Here is a 19795-nt window from a genome sequence, read left to right on the forward strand (position 1 = left end):
GACGAGCTTCATTTATATTTTTGATGATAAAATACACTTTTTTCTTAGTCCCTAGATATGCGGATAAATACTTACGATAGAAAGTCGGTGCTATTTGCATATTACAGTTCCGAAAGAACTACTTTACAGTAACCGGAAGCAGCTCGCACAAAGACTTATGGGCCAGTTTTCTAACTCTATTTTTGTAACGTTATTATATAAATGGCGTCCATACTAACGATTAAATGAAACGAATTTGTAAATAAGAAATAACAGAATATAATTCAAAGATAAGGACGACGAACGATTACGATTTGAAGTGAAATGAGCAGAGCTAAAATTAGTGACGTCATGATGATGGTGCAAGATGGCTGCCATGGAGTGGTCTGTTAGTCAAGACGGCTGTTTGTCTGTCGGGGAGCAGACATGCAGCGTTACTTTTCACCCCAAGCTGAATACGGTCTTGGCAGTCACTCATGATTCTACTGTACAAGTTATAGATGTGAACTCGGGTGTTGTACTTCAAAAATCGACCCTCTCAGGTACGGCGTTACGAGTCATTCACGTCTTTGAATCTGTCGTCATGCGTTCGGAAGGAAGGTGTGACTTGCAACTCCATGAATAGGTTTTATTTTCGGTTTATTGTGTCAATGCCATTTTGGTATATAACTACCACATGCATCCTAATCTTTATGAATATTTTAGGTTTGTGGATTGTTAATCTTTGGTGTTGTTACACATCAAGGACGAGAAAAACCTTTACATATATTGAGACCTACCCCAAATTCGCATTTCCTGCTTGAATTGCGCCACACGCGGTGAATGACAGCTACTAGTATATACAAAGCCGAAAATGTGAATGAAAAAACTGTTCTTCTCCACTATTTGAATTAGTTAGTGAATGATTGATAGCCAAAAACTGATGCACCACATGTTTTCTCTATGCCATACTTAAACCTGACCGATCAATGTTGTCTTCTATGACTTGAAGGGGTCAATCAGAGTGTAGACTAGTGTTGATGACCTCATGAGAACATCCAAATCCATCGCTCCATCATATCAGTATATTATGTCTTTGAATTTGGGGGTCATTATTTACAGTTGGGGGGGTGGGAGAGAAAATTTTCACCGTCTGAAATATACAGAAAGGCAATTCTTAGCTGATCATTTACTATTTGTCACCAATGCTGATTACCACATTTCTATTTTTGGTATGAACGTTGTGTCAGGGGTTAGGGTTCACTAGAATGTCATTTGGTGTACATTGTGAGATGTAAGTGACCTGGTACCAGAAAGAATCATAATGATTGATATTCAGTGATCAGTGTACCCTCTAACGATAGCCGAATTTTGTTGTTGTGAGTCAAAATCAGAAAAACTGGGATTTCTTGTGAGTCACCACATAGTAAGAGATAGGGGAACACCAAATTTTGGTGCGTCACTAGTAATTGTGTGCGTCAGTGGCACGTCAAATTGATTTAGAGGGCACACTGTCAGTGATACCCCTCTGTAACCACTACCTCCATCTTGATCGCATCAGTGTAATTATAATGTAAATGTAGTCAACTTGTCTGGGTGACAATACAGAATATGTTCAATAGATTTGACAGTCACTGTTTTCATTTCTAGACAGTATGACTAGACACAAAATATATATTACATATTCTATAAAGTGTGTGTATTCCAATCCCACCTGACATGCCAAGTATTTGAAGACAAAATCATTAACTTTCAATTGCAATAACTTACCAATTGTATATCATTGATTCATTTTGGTTGACAGTACTTATCAGTTGGACTTTTCATAAAAGTGGCAGGTGTGGCATGCAAGAAGTGTGTTAGCCTAGAATGAAGTCTAGTACAACATAAACATAATAAATATTTACATGTAATGGTAATCAAAAAGGGATAGATATCATGGTGGACTTGGACATGTGATATCTAAGAGCGACTGTGTAAAATTGTAATGTAATTTCAGTATTGAATACAAAACCATTAGCACTGTTCTAAGCACAGTGGGGAGAGGTAACAGACAGAATCCTTGTACAACTTGACTCTAGGCTACAAATGTGGTTGTTGTGTGTAGTATCTGACTTGTGTTCAAAGCTGTCACCGAAAGTTACCTTGATGCATTTCTATTTTCATGTACCTTATTGTGAAATATGTGTACATTACATGGTTGTATAGAAAGTATGTTAATTTGACGATGAATCTGTCAAACGACTCCAAAGTCGAAGAGTAAAGTGATTTGATTGAAATCTCATTCTTCTTGCAATCGAAAGATTTCTATTCCTTGTAAGTCATGCCCTTTAACCAAGTTACACCAGTAAAAGTGAAACTCCAAATGAATTGAATCTTGTCATTGTTGTATAGTTAATAATTGTTGAGGTTCTGTATATTTACTTATAAGTGCTAATACTATTTTATTTCATGGACTGTGATCTTTTGACTTGTAACCTGTGAACAACATAATATGTCATTTTGCCAGTAGCAATACTTTTAAATACAAAGTTTAAATTTAAAGTTTATTCAGTTTGATAATTTTCTGAAGTTTTTTATCCATTTCATTTGGGTTTCAACTCAATTATGATACTGCAATTGGAAACTGATATTCCCCTCTCTGTAAATTTGCAAAAACAGTGGCTGAGATTGTTGAAATATAAATTCACTGAACTTGTATTTTCAAGAAGGTAAGGTGGTTGTAAGAGTAGTTAGTACCAGTTGTTCAATATTGATGACAATGTCTACTTTGTCATTGTATACCATATAGATATCCATTTCAGATAGCCTTGAAAATCATATAAAACCATGTAAACACAGCATACAGCTGGCAAGATGTGTGATAATCTGTGTAAGTGTGAGTGTATCTACATGTCAAATGGCAGTACTAACACAGATGGACAAATTATACAGAGATTTCATGTGGATTTCAAGTGATGCCTAAATCTAGAAATATACACGTGTATGTAGAAACATGGTGAACATTATTTGTATACTAGTGTAGTATAATTGAAATAAGGAAGTCCACCCTGTTGATATTTCATCAATAGAATATGTACTTATGTACTTAGAATTGACTGGGTTACAATAACAACCAAGTCATATATTTCATGGCAATGCAAAACAAGTTTTCCTGCTTCCTGTGACATGGGGAGGGGGGGGGGGGTCATATTTAAATCAGAATGTAGAGAACCCCAGCTTTCTTCCACAAATAGGTTCACTTTTATAAATTGTTGATTTGAAATAATTTTCTTTAATTTTAAATTGACGCCCCTTCATGGTCAAGTTCAAACATTGCATAGCAGACTTTCCATACACCTTTTCTGAAATGAATGACAATCAATTTTAATTAAAAGAAGACCATCAACTGCTTTAAAACAGTGAAAGTCAAAGTCCTTAAGGCTGGAAAATAGATTGTACAATCAATCTCCAATGATATAAGAAAAGGATAGCATCTATGGTATTAGTGAGGATGCCAAGAGATATATCTATAAATGTACCTTTGGACATCTGGGTATGATTGACAGTTTATGGTCTTTGTTGATTTGCCAAATGGAGCACTTAGTGATCTGTGATATCAGATGGGACAACTGATTTACTGTGATGACTCATCACTTTCTAAGTGTATAATACCATGTCACCATATGCATTTATGGATTTCTTGATGTTGTTCCTCCTTTGCCCACCCAATACAGAATATCCTTTTTTGAATTACAACATTAAGCTTGGCTATGTAATGGTTCCTTCTGGTTCTATAACTTTAGTGGATGTAATTAGTGTACTATTAATTAATATTCACATCAAATAAAATCTATTGTATTTTATTCTATTCTATTTTATTTCAGGGCACATTTTCTTGTCAAACGACAATACTGTACTACTGTTGATTTAGTGAAGTATTCCACAGTGTTATAAACATATGATGAATGAAAACAAAACAAAAATATATAGAAGACTTTGAATTTTAGAAAGTATTCAGAGCTAGAGAAAGAAAACAACAAAGAATGTCACTGTATTTGTCTGCCATAATGCTCATATATACTATAATACTATATACATATATTATGGCAGACAAATACAATAATGTAATATATATATATATATATATGTTTTAAATATATTTTTCAGGCAAGCCTGGTGGTCGAATTCAGTGTATGTATTTAGCAGAATGTGATAAACTGTTTGTAACTGATGGCCAAGGTGTAGGCTTACGAAGAGATCTCAGTGGTGTCCTCCTACTGGACACTGCATTACAAGTTCCTGTTTCAAGAAGTGAGGACATGGTCAAAGTGGAACTGTCTGCTTCTGAGGTAAACATACTATATCAATTAAGTTTTATCCTCCACAGAGTCAAATGAAAAAAGAAAACACCAAAAATACGTAATAAACACAGGAGAAATTCACTCCGATTCTCAAGTAAACATCATTAGACACTCTGTAGGGGAGATCCCTGGTAGGTGTGGATTTCCTGTGTTTCAGACGACATCTGCTGACCAGAAGTCAGCTTATTATAACAAATCCTAGTGCAATGTGTGATCAACCAGTCTAGGTAACAGCTTGACTAAAACAAAGGTCTGTCTCAAATTTTCACAGGAAATTAGTTAGTGAAAGTAAATTAAATTGAGCTCAAAATTCCCTCCCTATCCCACTACATAGCACTTGAGGTGTCTGGTTTTAGAGTGGTAGGTGGACAATAGAATTAAGCCATGGGTTATTGATCTAATGCTTATTACAGGTAGAATAGTTGGCATGAGAATCACATAAAGAAAAAATATCTTTAAGCAATATAGCATATGAAGATAAAGTTTTGAGACGTTATCCTGAAGTCGTCAAGGAATTGTAAAGTGAAATTTAGTTAATGAATTTTCAGTTCTGAAGAAAAAATATTCCTAATCTTCCCCATTATTAACATATGTGACAACTTGAAGAGGTTTCTTGGTCCAGATTGTTGTGGTGCCGGTGAGATGATTGAAATTCAACATTGATAGAAATCAAAGTTGTATATAATGTTCAGAAGAAGAGCTATGTGAATGTATATCTTTCATTGCATTTCAGGCTTCTCAGTTGTTAACATGTTTGAAGAAAACAGATTTACCTGGAGTAGAATTTCTGGAAGATGTTGTAGAAGAACTTGAAAATGGTCTGAAGGGTAGCACACAGCAAGATCATGCTAACCATAAACTTGCTAAGGTAAACTGTGTGCAGGTTATCCTTTTCTTAATAAATCTGCTAAAAACATCAATCATGTACAACATAGAAAGGCTTTGAATTATCAGAATAGTTATTTCATCTTAGTGACATTAAGATGTCCATCAAGCATATTTTGGCGGGTTCTGAAATAACCAAATTTTTTTTTAGATGTGTTGTCTGTTTTAATGAACATGACTTTATCCTGGATGGTGAAAACCCCCGAGTACCTCAGTTCTACCTATCGTTTGTAAAGTTGTATCCAATATTTTGAAACAAGCAAAGAAAAATAAAATAAATGACTTGATGTATAAGAAAATGTGTTGTTAGATTCATCATTCTATGACTTATATGTGTAGACATAATGAGTAGTAGACACTGTTCAAGTGTCGGTGTCAATTGAACATAGTAGTTTTCCAGTACAGTTACTGAACTGATTTCAGACTTTAAGATCTCCAGTAAATAATCAGACAAATGTCAATTGCTTGATAATAATCAACGTATCACTTCTTCTTTCCATTACAGTGGGCATCTGTGTGTTTGAATCTGCCATTTTGCGCACTGAGATCAGTATGTAATAGTTTGATAACAGAACTGAAACGAAGCAATCAACATGTGCCTAGTCTGTCTGTAGCCTCTGCCATACTAGATCGGCTTGCTGCTTTGTATCCTGCTGGTCAACCTGAAGCTAGTCATACAACATGTGTTGGTGGTCGTGCTATTGATAGATCATTGATGTACAGTGAAGCAGCCCGTAGAGAAACCTTTGGACCCTGGCCACACATGAATTATAAGTAAGAATTCTATTCTATTTATATAGCATGTCAAGCTCAGTTCGTATTCATAATAAGCACAGATTGAATCATGAAGGTCATGAGTGCAAAGTTGTAAACATCCATTTTAAAGTATATCACACCTAATTTTATGCCCCATTCTCCATAATTTTTATATAATTTTATTTAGATTTTTTGTGTAAATTTTTTAGCCCCCGAAGGGCGAGGGGTATTATGATGGGCTCCATCTGTCTGTCCATCTGTCCGTAATACATCTTTTCTCAGACATACAATATGTGATTTCTTTCAAACCTGGCACAAAGATGACATATGCACATGAATTTGTTTTTTGATACATGCAAATTAGACCGAATGATGGCCATATTTGTAGTTAAAAAATCAACATTTACTGCATAACTCAAAAACTGTAATACAGAGTGACTCCAATTAAGTGTCTACCCCCATATTATCATATGCAAGCTATCTTTTGTAGTGTTGAAATATTTCCAATTTCTTTTAAATCATGTTGACAAGTAATATTGACGAGAAGGAATATACACAAGTATTCTTTTTGGTGCCCATATAATTTTGGGTGAATGCCAGCTGTATTTGTAGTAAAAAATCATGGTATATTATTCAAAAACTTCAATACATAATACTCCATTCAAGTGTCTAACCCAATATCATCACAAGCAAGCTTTCTTGTGTGAGTGACCATTGACATTTACCTTGACCTACAGAGTAGACCATCAAAATTAAGCTATTACTTAGATATTGCAGACACTTTGTAGCAATTATGTGTGGTTAATGTCTTTTAGGTCATGTCTATAGATAATGATAAACATACACATACATTATTTTTAGTGCTCATATCACTTATTACTCAATGGCAGCCATATAGTGAGCAATCATGATTTACCACATGACTCAAAAATGTTAAATACACAGAGAGTACATTCAAGTGTCTACCCCCATATTACCAGGTTTAAACTTCTTTTTGAGACATTAACCTTTGGCCTTGACTCTGATCTTCTGGTTCAGTTATTGAAATTCAGCAATTTCCTTCATTATCAGACTCTTTTTAGTATTTATTTGTTGCTACTAATTTCTTTTAAATCATGTCTCCATTCTGTGACATAGAAATAAAGCATTTGAGGAGACTGTGTCTTCTACAAAGACTTTGGGGGGGGGGGGGGTATTTACTTTACTGATCAAGGACAAAATTAAATAAGCATTTTACAAGTTTTTTGATTCACTAATTTTTTTTTAGATATGCTCTCCCCGATGCTATGGCCCAAGCAGGCTTTTATCACCAGGTAGGTAACTGATTAATGCTTTGTTTTATGTTGATAAATTGTTTTCTTGATACATTCCTTTTGAAGATCTTTGCTAAAGTTGATAACTAATGAAAGTGATTTCTAAATTTTATTACAGCCAACATCAGCTGGTGATGACCGTGCTATGTGTTTCACATGTAGTGTCTGTCTTGTATGTTGGGAACCAACAGATGAACCATGGTGAGTTCAAACATACCTTCACAATAGGCCATTTCAAACTGTAAACAGGAAACTGAAAATACAGAACCCAGTTTCGTAAGAGCTTTGTCCCTTGGTATTCTGTAGAAGTGTAAATCAGGGATGTTTTTCGTATTGTTCAGACATCGAGGAAAGCAGCAGTGCTCTATCATTAACCAAGTAACCTATACCATGTATACCCCCAAGGTATGCACAGACAGGAAGTAGAGCGCCACCATGGCAAAATTTGGAAATTCCTATTTATGTAACACTGACATTTTCATATTTCCACAACCTATTTGTCAAGTTAGTTGTTGCATACATAGAATTAGCGTAGTCCAACAATTACTGTATTCTTTTTGGTGTTGAAATTTTCAAAATGATGCTATTTTTGCATGTAGCAGATTTCATGTCCAAAGTTGATACGGCATATTGGACATATTTACATGATGAATTATACTGTAGTCATATCAATTTGGGGTCAATGGCAGTCATATATGTCATACAATTCTCTATTTATAAATGAACATTTTATGTGACCGTAAGATAATGTCACATAACACAAACAAATTGTGTTGCACAGTGGAAAATTGTATATGTCCATAAAATTACTTATTGTATAGCGCAATGTGCAATTGTGTCACTGCATTATGTCCATGATGTCATTAAACTGAAAAGAGAATTGCATAGGTTCAGAACATTACATAAACATTATCTATAACAATATACAAATTGTATATGGCATTAATGGTCGTAATGAAAATGAACTGAATAGAGAATTTAATAAAAATTTATATGTCCATAACATTACATAAACATTGTAAATGTCCTTAACAATGTTACTATTACTAAGGTGATGGGCAGAATACTGCTGGCTACCAAGTTGTCTTTTTTCTAAAGACAAAATTATATAACCTTTTTTTATCTTTCATGGCCACTTTGCTCTATACATAGAATGTGCTTGTGGTTCAGTAAAACATCCATTTGTTTACTTATGTTTGTTTTATTTTTTATATTTTTGCAATGATTAACAAAATAAATTATGTAAATCTGTGTTAATTAATATAGGTCTGAACATGAACGCCACTCTGCAAACTGTCCCTTTGTACGTGGAGAGTTCACTCAGAATGTACCAATATCAGTAACGTTGGCAAGTGGACCAGCTCAGTTACATGCTGATGGATCACAAGAGGTAAATATACTGGTAGTAGTGACACTATGTTATTGGAGGTCACAATACATGTCAGGGTCATCATGAGTACACTGTATGTATCATAGTTGCAACATCATATGTTCATTGTTCAGATTTTGGATTTTCTACTAAAAATCTGTAGTTCCCTGTCTACTCTAGTTACTAGTACCTTGCCATTTCATCATATTATATGCAAATAATTTGACAAGGTAACAGAGTGACAGTTCCATTCATAAAGGTAGCTTGGCTTCAAAGGGAGAAAAAGAATCAATGTTCTTATATTATATCCTCTTTCCTCCCCGTTGGTATTTGTACACAACTAAGACTTAGTACAAGTTGGGAGAAAGAGAAAAGTGCTAATCTTAAACATGTGCGTGTGTGGTGGAAATTTATGGTGCAAGAATGGCTTGAATTTCTGTAACTTATCTCACAAACTTTGTTGCAGATAACATGTGTTAGTCCAAGCTCCTGCCAAAATCTGATGGTAACATCATCTGTGCATGGTAATGTCAGTATATGGGATGTATCAAGACAGTTGAAGCTAGTCAAGAATTTCAACATTGATCCTAAAGAACCGTTGATCATGCATAAACTTCTGAGAAAAGCTCCCATAAAGAAACCTATTGAGGCATGGGGTGAACCTAAAGGTGAAGATCAACTTGTAGTCAAAAGGTAAGTTTTCCATTCATGTAAGTCCTTTTTATTGTGGTATCCTAGAAGTTTCATGTACTTTTAGGAATCATTCATGTTCATTTGTCCTACTGAGACATCTCAAAAGTTACATGTTTGTTTAGTTAGGAATCATTCATATGGTATGTCTGGTATCCACATCACAAGAGTTATCATAGCATCGTGTATCCATTGAAAGTACATTTATGCTCCCTTCTGTAAGAAGGACAAGTGGGGAAATAGTGGAAAAATCTTACGTTTTTGAAATTTGAGCAATATTTTCTGTACACATTTCAGTACAAATGATTTGAGACTGACTTTATTGTGTATGGTGACATGTACTCTCTGTCTCTCTGATTATGAACCACAGCAAAGAGGCAGACAAGGAAGTGAAACCATCAGCAGAAGGAAAAAGTGCTGAAGACAAAACTAGTAAGAACATTTTGTAAATCTCTCTATATTCATCACCTATAGAATCGTGACTCTTTAAAGGACAAGCTGTAAATCTTCAAATTTTCACCAAAGACTTATTTTTGCTCGTTTTTATGGGGGGGGGGGGGGGGGGGGGGGAGCGAAAATCAGTAGTGACAAAAATACCTTCTTGTATGGTTTGAGCAACTTATTATACCAGTCTGGCAATTAGTAAAAAGTAGGTTTGAGAACTAGCTGAAGACAGTAGTGAAAATATCTGGTTTTACAGCATTGCCACACTACAGAATGGGTATAGTAACATGAGTAATGGAGTTCAGAAGTATTATTTAAGCATAGTGTGCTCACTTTCTAAGTCTTTGGGCCAGACATTGTCAGTGTTTTTGCTAAGGTTTGGGAACCCTGGTAACATGATTGACATATCTAAGAGAGCCTGAACCATATCTTGCACTTGGGAAATCCTGGTAATGTGACTGGGGAACTCGGATACACTTTACCTACTTTGATGCATCTCTTAGCACAATCACTGATTGCTTGAGTGTGATATTTGAGTAAATCTGCCTGTCCACTTGCTTTCATTGAATTACACTATCTGAATCTTTTATCTGCCTTGATTCTAAAAACTGTCTTCTTTCCAAAATCTAATTGATTACTCATCACATTTGTTTGTGTTTGTTAAACTTTTGTAATAACAGATGAAGCAAGTGGTTCAGTGCAGATCATTGACGTTAGTGGCGCATGGAAAGTTCAAATAGATAAGGAAAATGCAAACAGTAAAGAAACAGGTATGTTTTAGTTGTTAACTGTGCATACCTCTATGAATGATATGTATGTCAGACATCTAAGCCAAGTTTTCAATAAAATGAAGTGTTATATATATAGAAGTATTATACAAATGTACCATACATAGGCTAAACATATGGAATTTATACTTTGGTCGTTCTACGTCACGACAACACACGTCTATATTACAACAACGTTTGTCTACGTCACTAGTTCTGCCGTGTTTGAAATATGAGTTAAAACGTTCAAAATTGTCATTACCTACCCCGATTTTTCTTTGATATTACTGGTGCTGGTATAATTATGTTATTCTCCAATATTTTTTCCTCCTTCAGCCGGAAAGTACTCATTACCTAATGGTTTTGTCACTTCGATTCGCTAGACTTGTATTTGCCTTGGCTGAGTGAAGAAAAATATTGGGGAATAACATTTAATTACTTAGTCATTGTATTATGATTACCACATTATCATATCAGCTCTACAACATAACATAGATGAAGACATGTCAAATAATTTTATGAGAAAGAAACAGGAAATAAGTACTTTAGTGACAGGAATCATTTACTATATTTCGTAACCCTTAGACTGTCATGTCCTGTCATGTCATGGCGTGTATGGCTGCATTGTCCTCTAGGCCCAGTAATATTGTCGATGATGAGGAAACAATGAATAAAATTGTCCTGTGTTTATCAATGGCATGGGTCTGTAAGTTGATAGGGTTGTAAAGAGGTAACATAAGATGCAGAGAAAGCATGTCTGTGAACTCCTAAGATGATAGTGATAGGGGAATTAACATGGCTAAAGTATCATGCTCATTCCAAGAAATAATAGGGTGAACCAAGTACTCGATATTGCATGGGGAGAACTCTGTATGCAGTCTCCTAACTGTGTTATTTGGACATGTTTGATGAATTTCCTTGATTGCTTTGATATCAATAACATTATTAGTATGATGATAAAATCATATAACTGTTTTCATTGTGTTTATTGTTTTGTAGGCAAGGCAAGTTTATCACCACCATCAGAAGACATCTTGGTGACATCACTGTGTGTGGTCAATAAACCAGACAAAAGTTTGCATCTCCCAATCGCAAGTGAGCAAGAAAAGAACACAACATGCGTAAGCCCATCTCTTTTTGTGGGAACTCTGGTCAGTAAATCCACCAACCCTGCACCATCCACTGCTGTAAATAGTAAAGAAGGTCCCCAGAGTGACAAGGCAAAGCCTAATGATAGCACAAATAGTGTAGTAGATAGTTCTGTGAACTCGTCTAGCAAACAGCAACATGTTCCTTGTATTTTAGTTTATGACACAGCTAGTAAGTCTCACATTGGGAAATCAGAAGCCAGTGGTACAAGTAAAGGGGTTTCATCTTTTCCACCACCACCGCCACCTTCAACAGTGCAAGAATTTTACATGCCCCAAATACTGGAAGTAGAAGACCAGCAAATTTATATTGAAGAACCAATGTCATTTCCTGAGACAGCTATTAACGCAAGTTTTGATACTGTAGACGGTATTGGCAGCGAAAAGAAAGTTGGAGGCTTAGTACAGTGTATTGAATTACCGGACATGGTGACTAAGAACAGCATGTGTATTTCACAAATAGTTCCAACTTTAGATAACACTCACATGATAGTTGTAGCAGTGCCCACTGTTGCTGTGGATACTATCAACCAACTTGGGAAGGAGTGCAATGTAGGTGCTTCAGGTCAGAATGATTTAAACAAAGATAGCACTGCAACAACTGATTCGTCAGAGGTTGATAGTACTTTGACAGAAGCCACATCAATCCAGGAACTTGACTCTGTTGACTCAGGTGGATTTTTACTACTTTACAAACTCAGCTGCAGTCATAATACAGTTGTACTAGAAGAACAACCGGTTGCCGTTCATGAGATCAAATCACTAGGAAAAATGATCACAAGTTTAATTGTGTTACCACCTGAGGCTTGTGACATGTCGGCTGATGAAGAAACTGCAACTCCTGAAGAGAGAATGTCAACTCTAGAAAAGGGCAAAATAGAAGAGAATGGCTTCACAACGATGAGCTATTCACTTGGGCAGCTTGTTGCTACGACTTGGGAAGGTGGAATTGTGATTATGGATATTGGACCATTTACAACACTAGCTGAGATCCCAGCTAGAGTCAATAGTAGTGCAACTAAATTAGTGAGAAGTAACAAGGGAGAACAATTTGTATCACTAACGTACTGTAGTGGCATGGAAAGAATGTGTGCATGTAGGGCTAATGGAGAGCTCTGCTTCTTTCAAGTGTGTGCTCGAGCACAGGATTTAGATGTCGATGATGTTGGCTCCCTGGAACCTGTAGATGAACAGAAAGCTGCCGATGAATCAAGTCCTGGTGCTGGTATAAGGAAGATCAAAGATGTACCAGGTGGGTAGACATGTGTTTGCTATTTGCCTGTGCTTTTATAGTCCTGATGCTTGTTTAAGAAAGATAGAAAATGAGTCATGTAGGTAGGCAGATGTTTGTCATTTGTCTGTGTTTTATAGTCCCGATGTTGGTATAAGGAAGCTGTGCCACATAAACAGACAAGAATTGATAATTTGTACACTTTATAGTTATGTTGCAAGTATAAACATGATTACAGGTTATGCAGACCAGTGTTGGGAAGTTGTCTGTGTTACCACTCTTCTGGAAAAAATGTTACTTCATAGACACTACTAGTACATGTACTAAAGAAAATGCTCATAGTGCATAGCTGCCAGTGGTACCCCTGTGTGATGATAATCCTTTTTGGATGTTTACACAGTATAGAAGTAGAGGTAGAAAGGTGACAAATCTGATATTAGATTGATAGCAAATTCAGATTTCATCGGGATAACTTATTTGCTGTGGGCTGTTTCCCTCATACTGATACATTGTAATGCTTTCTTCTCTGTACTCCAGGAAATGATTTATTGATTAAGCAGCCGTTATCACCAGAGAATTTGTCCAGACTAGTAGAGCTGACCAAATTTGAAACCCTAGTGCCAAGGTTCACAGCAGCAGTACCGCCATGTTGGACCGAGGTACAGCAGGAACAGCAGCAGAGAAGACATCCCCAACATTTACATCGACTACATCATGGCGATGCTACACAGCACACTAGAACATGGAGGCTACAACCTGATAGGTAAGTTGGCTGTGTATCCAAGTGTGTCTGACTCATTTATAAAACTGATGGTAAATAAAATAATAGTTGTCTAATATGGAAGGAGACTCATCTGCCCATGTCTATGACAACATGTCTGAATGAAGTTAAATTTATCCTGAGTGCTAAGTGGCAGTGAGAGAGTTTATGATGATTACAATGATTTGAATCTATTTGTTGTAATAGTTGTAATTCATTAGAATTGTTATTTTTTTTCATTTACACCAACAGTCTGAGCTGGAAAGAACATCTGTTTGAAGTTGTATTACCCAAGCCATGTAGTGTAGGCCATGTTGACGTCAAGTTTACGTTGCATCACATGTGTGATTTTATTCCTAAAGTACAAGTCACCCTTCTAAAGCAAAATTCTACTAATATTGGACGCTCTGGTTCTGGCAGCAGTATCAAAGAAAATGGAACTAAGAAGAAAACCCTAAGGAGTACATCGAAGAGTAAGAAAGGTATGGTAGTTCACATTTTGTGATTTTGTCAGTAATACAGGGCCTCATCCTTCTAGGAATAAGGTATTGTTTATTTTACTGATTGAGAAGTTAGTGTTTGATTGGCTTTATCTTCAAAAAAATGTACAATGATACTGTATGGTCCGATTGACAATATTGAATTACATGTATATTTTGCCATTTTAAACTGTAAGAAGTAACGATAATTGCCCAAGTCTTGTTTGCTGAAATACACTTTTTTTTCATATCATTTTGTATGTCATAACTTTACAACTCATTGAGGAGATTACTTGAAAGCATTCCTAGAATTAGGTGCTGTACTTCCTGAAATGCATTCATCAGATCAGTAAAACATAGTAATAATTAGTACTTGTATGACCTAGTGGTAGAGCCAGCAAATGGACAGTTTGACAAAACCTGTCAACCTGACGAGATGAAATCTTATTTGTGAGTAATTAAAACCCTGCGTCATGATACAAGAACTGATTATTACTGGTGCTATACTTGTCACTGACAACATGATTTGGAGAGAAGTGGGATTCTTTGTGATAAAAACCATTTTACACTTTACAGAGAGATTCCAGATGAATATCAGCGAGACTACAGACCAGTCCAAGGGAACACCACTCGATGATGAGTTTAATGTCAACATTGATCAACTAGGACCCAAAGAAACCAAAGAACAGAACATTGATATCATGGAGAACTCTGAAGCTCCCCCAGATTTCTCCTCTACCTCCTCCAGCTCCTCAAATCAGGGTAGTGAAAGTGAAAGTGAGATGAAATCAACGTTTCTGGAGAAGCATAGAATTGATGTGATATGTGGTCCTATTGATATCAACTCATCTATGGATATGAGTGGTAGAGGGGGTCTCATTACAATGACCAGTCAGGATCTACTCAAGATGAAGAGTAGATCCTTTCTGCTGCACATTCAGGCTACAGAATCTCCTGAAAATGAGGCCAATACGAGAAAGAAAATGTCAACAACTGGAAAAGGTAAGAACTGCTAGGTCTCCAAGTTTTAATGTTTGATGTAAAAAAAACTCTTACAATATTACATAAAACTAAGTAAAGTAAAATTGAAATTTAATATATACTTGGCAAGCAGTAGAATTGTTTCTGTAGTAGATGTGAATTTCATATTCATACTGCAGTTTCTTAAAAGGCCAGGGTTTCAATCCCAGTTCTCACCGTAGTGTTGTCTTATCAGTGGAGCCATAAGGGTTACATAGAATCATTCTTGTGTTCTGAACACAGTTATTCTGTAGCTCTGTCAGTCAACAACTGTTCACACCCTAATCCAAAGTTAGCCTTTAATGGTACATGTAGTATGTATGATCAAAATGTCTGACTTGAATGACATGATTTTGCTACTTATTTGTAAAATTATAGGTGCTTCAATAACATCAGCAATGAATGCCTATGGTCAGCAACTGAGTGCAACAGAAAGACTAGCTGCATCATCCCCAAACAAAGAGGTTGATAACTACCATGGCTGTGATTGGATACAGGAACTGTCAGTCACTATCAGAAGAACAAAGAGAACATCTGTACCAAGAGATAGGTAAGGGGTGATTGGTTTACAAATGGTTTTTGTCTTATTGTAGAACTAGTAAATCAAACAGTAGTACAGTAGTGCCAAGACATGGATGGGGTTTATGGGTTCCAAATGGTTAGAATTACATGGCAATCTGGTGAATCAGACTTAGCAAATTGATATAAATAAACCAGTGGGAAAGAACTGGTAGAACTTGTAAAATTGGAATGGTCATTGTCTCCTAATATGACCATGTGTAGTAAACCAGAAAGTATTATAAAAACCATCAGAAACAATATTGTAGTGATTGAATTATGTAGCCCAGCAATCCAGTCAAATAAAGGCATTTTGTAAACACCTTCATGTATTGTATTGACAGAATCCAGCGAGTGAAAGTTCTAGAGCACTGTACATTTCATGAGAGGCTGATTCAGTGTATATGTGCAGAAGACACTTCCTACGATAGCTGTGTTAGTTTTGAACATTACCAAGGCATGGCATTGGATATACTATGTTGGATAGCTGGAGTACAAATCAGTGAACCTGTAATGTAAGTAGAATATCCACCATATGTCAGAGTTTGACCGTATATGATGAGAAAATGGTATGATCATGACAGTAAGGAGAGCATAGTAATGTCAAAATAAATACACAGTTTAATATGCATTCCTTGACAATTAGATATTATTCCCAATATTTTTGTTTGCTCAGTCAATAATAAGTGGTCTATAGGACTTTGTTACTACCAATATGAGATGTGTTGACTTGTATTTGAGTACAGAACCAATGACGTAATTATTGTGACATGGAACAATAAGGGTATAAATCCCATATTTGTTGTTTGATAATATTCAACTTGACTTGTGTGTGGTATAATATTGTATGTCTTTATGAATGGAAGGGTTAAAGATATATTTCATATACATCAGTCAGTTGATAAACTTAAACTGTCTAGCAGTATATTAAATGCTTTCCATTTGAATTTGACCTCATCTTGATAACTTTTCCATATCTTATTGTTTGTTTGTTATTTGTTTACTTGTCAGACTTGGATCAGATAACTTAGTTTTCAGTATCCAAAGACAGTTGCTGTCACTCATCAAGACCTGTATTATAGAGGCAGATAGAAGTATTGCTCATAAATTCAGTCAGTTGGTAGCTCTTTGTACTGGGTAAGTATATGCTATTTTATCACCTTTTGATTTTGTCAAGGGAAATTAAACCTTATCTATTGTCTGTGGTGGTGGTCAGTTTCAATGAGGTATATTTCACCTTTTACAAATGTTTTATAGAATTATTCATTATACCAGTCTTACAAAGGAAGCATGACACCAGTGACCACTGAAAAGTAATTTTTGAATTTTGCAGTTATTTCATAACTTAGAAAAACAATCTTTTTTCTTATAAGATGAGCGCGAGTTATTATTTTGCAGTTTCATTTGTGAGTCTTAATTTGTAATTCTTGTTACCTTTTTACAGGAGAGCCAAAAGAAGCAAGGACACAGACATTCTGAAATCATTCAATATGAGTTTATTACATGCCATGCTGGAATGTCTTTCACTCATTCCCTGTGCCAACTCTGCTGGTTCTCTACATTGGTTCTTTGTACTACTCAACCTGGTCAAGTCCATGGACCCGGAAAATACCGGGAAAGCATGTGCTTCCATGCTAACAGCTGTAGCAAGACAACTACATGAAAGGATGACACCTCAGCATCTGTTACTCAGAGCAAGGTGAGTGTATAAAATCTATGTGTGAAGTAGTGGTAGTGAGATGGTTATCTGTTGTTGGTTTCTTATGAAAATCTTATAATTATGTTATTCAGTGAAAGAGCTGAATTTATATTGTCTAACATGACATTAAGTACACAATTTATACTGTAGACAGTGCCAAAATAAACAAAAGTTGGATACTGTGGAACATTAATCCCCAAAGGAATTAAAACTGCATGTGCGTGCGTCAATCAGTCAGACAGTCTATCGGTCAGTTAGTCAGAGTGAGTCAGTGAGTGCACGAGTGAGCGAACATGCGAGAGATAAAGAGAAGAACTATATGTGTTACTGAGAGCAGATATTAATTGATGTTTCATTATGTACCCCAGGTTTGGACTGTATGGTACACCACTAGAACCTGTGTTATTTGAAACTGAGCCTATCACACCTAGTAAGCCATCCACTACCACATCAACCACCTCCACTAGTACAACCAGTAGTAGTAGTACTACAGCACAACAAACTCAACCCCATCTCTCAACATTACCTGGTGATATAGAAGTGGACTTCAAAGAACTCCTTGGAATGAGTAATAATAGTAAACCATCATCATCTAGTAGTATTGTTGATGTAGGGACACAGCTTCTTAAAGGATTACTAGAAGTAGAACCCTTACATTTCACATGTGTAGCTACAAGTGAAGGTACACATGTGGAAAAAGTGGATACAGGTTAGTTCAAAATCTTCTCAATTTTTAGCACCCCCTCCCTTTATGGGCACTGCCCAAGGGAAGCTATTACAATGGATTGCATCCATGTACAGCCTTCTCTGACATGCAGTGGCCAATTTGATTCAAACCTGGCACAATGATTACTGTACTATTGAAGTCATATGCATGTCACCTTAATTTAAGACATAATCAAATTTCTCAAATGATATCACTCTACCTTTGCCTTATTTTTCCATGAATTCCAGACTTATGGAATTTACTCCAACTAGTGGGATTGACTTCAAAATTTTGAAAATGTCTGTGTTTATAATTGAGTAAAAATATTATGTCAGGCCATAACAACCTATGAATCACACTTTGTAGGTGGGAACACCAACCCTACTGTTATCCCAACAACTCTTGGTCCTGGTCCATCAGTTCTCAGTGAACACACAACTACCACTTCAGCACCTGGGGCAGCTATGAGTGCACTGTCAGGTGCTATGGCATCAGCTGAACAACAGTTACAACTGCTGCAGCAGAAACAGCAACAGCTGATGAAACTACAACAACAGGTATTGCAATCTGACATCAGTCACATGATGCTGATAGTTTGTTAGTAATGACTATGTTTTACCTTAGATTATACAGACAGACATGCATGCATACATACATACATACATACATACATACATACATACATACATACATACATACATACATACATACATACATACATATGTTGATACATACATACATACATACATACATACATGCATGCATGCATACAGACATACATACATACATACATACATACATACATACATACATACATACATGCATGCATGCATGCATGCATGCATGCATACAGACAGACAGACAGACAGACAGACAGACAGACAGACATACATACATACATACATACATACATACATACATACATACATACATACATACACACACATACATACATACATTCATACATACATACATACATACATACATACATACATACATACACACACACAGTGTGTGTGTGTGTGTGTGTGCACATGCATACATATATCTTTTCTATTGTGTTTGCTAAAGAATAAATGCTGCTTGCTTCAAATATGTCTTTACACGTGTGTGCTTTAAATTAATGTAAATCCCACAACAATCATCAATATACTGCCAGCTATACACCCATTCTGTACATGTAACTTCTGTTTTGACAGCATTCCTTGTCCACACAGTCTCTACTGGTTAATAGTTTTAACACTTCAAACCATCCCATTGCAAATAAAATCACTATATTGATACCACTCACACCATATTCTCTGTGCATCTTTGTCTTTTCCTTCTAGAAACAGAAACTTGAAGAAAAGTTACAGATGGGTTCAGGTCCTGGTAATGTCTCCTCCGCCTATCAGTATTCTACTGAACTATTCCCTGCTACTCCTAAGAACACTCCTTTCTTTATGACTCCACCACTAACACCACCCAATGAAGTACTCAATGCTGGAGAAGAAGGATTGTATTCCCTGGGAAAGACCTTTGCCAAAGTTGTCTCCCAGGGGGTCAAATCCAAGGTAAGCCCTGGCATCGGTTACCTATGTTTTCAAAGTTAACATTTCAAATATTAACCTTGAATAACAAATTTGAAAATGAAAAGCTATTGAAATAGTTAAGTATCATACTAGGTATA

The 19795-nt window shown here is 36.0% G+C and overlaps 1 protein-coding gene across 6 annotated transcripts in view; it reads left to right on the forward strand.

The window, feature by feature from the left end:
• The first annotated feature begins 346 nt into the window (after nt 1-346).
• LOC144448528 (dual E2 ubiquitin-conjugating enzyme/E3 ubiquitin-protein ligase BIRC6-like) overlaps nt 347-19795 on the forward strand; it is a 46855-nt gene continuing 27406 nt past the window's right edge. For 4 of the 6 annotated variants that reach the window (XM_078138798.1, XM_078138806.1, XM_078138837.1 and 1 more), the window contains exons 1-21: nt 347-521; nt 4108-4289; nt 5035-5169; nt 5692-5960; nt 7210-7255; nt 7374-7456; nt 8522-8645; nt 9091-9317; nt 9685-9746; nt 10439-10528; nt 11525-12925; nt 13442-13667; nt 13917-14146; nt 14720-15145; nt 15542-15713; nt 16066-16236; nt 16733-16858; nt 17166-17420; nt 17789-18129; nt 18493-18683; nt 19455-19679. In XM_078138798.1, the coding sequence (XP_077994924.1) occupies nt 347-521; nt 4108-4289; nt 5035-5169; nt 5692-5960; nt 7210-7255; nt 7374-7456; nt 8522-8645; nt 9091-9317; nt 9685-9746; nt 10439-10528; nt 11525-12925; nt 13442-13667; nt 13917-14146; nt 14720-15145; nt 15542-15713; nt 16066-16236; nt 16733-16858; nt 17166-17420; nt 17789-18129; nt 18493-18683; nt 19455-19679 (5157 nt within the window). The remainder of the gene's footprint in view (nt 522-4107; nt 4290-5034; nt 5170-5691; nt 5961-7209; nt 7256-7373; nt 7457-8521; nt 8646-9090; nt 9318-9684; nt 9747-10438; nt 10529-11524; nt 12926-13441; nt 13668-13916; nt 14147-14719; nt 15146-15541; nt 15714-16065; nt 16237-16732; nt 16859-17165; nt 17421-17788; nt 18130-18492; nt 18684-19454; nt 19680-19795) is intronic. The other 2 variants (XM_078138829.1, XM_078138813.1) reach the window with 2 other exon arrangements.

Source organism: Glandiceps talaboti, chromosome 2 (assembly GCF_964340395.1).
Source record: "Glandiceps talaboti chromosome 2, keGlaTala1.1, whole genome shotgun sequence".
Lineage (NCBI taxonomy): Eukaryota > Metazoa > Hemichordata > Enteropneusta > Spengelidae > Glandiceps > Glandiceps talaboti.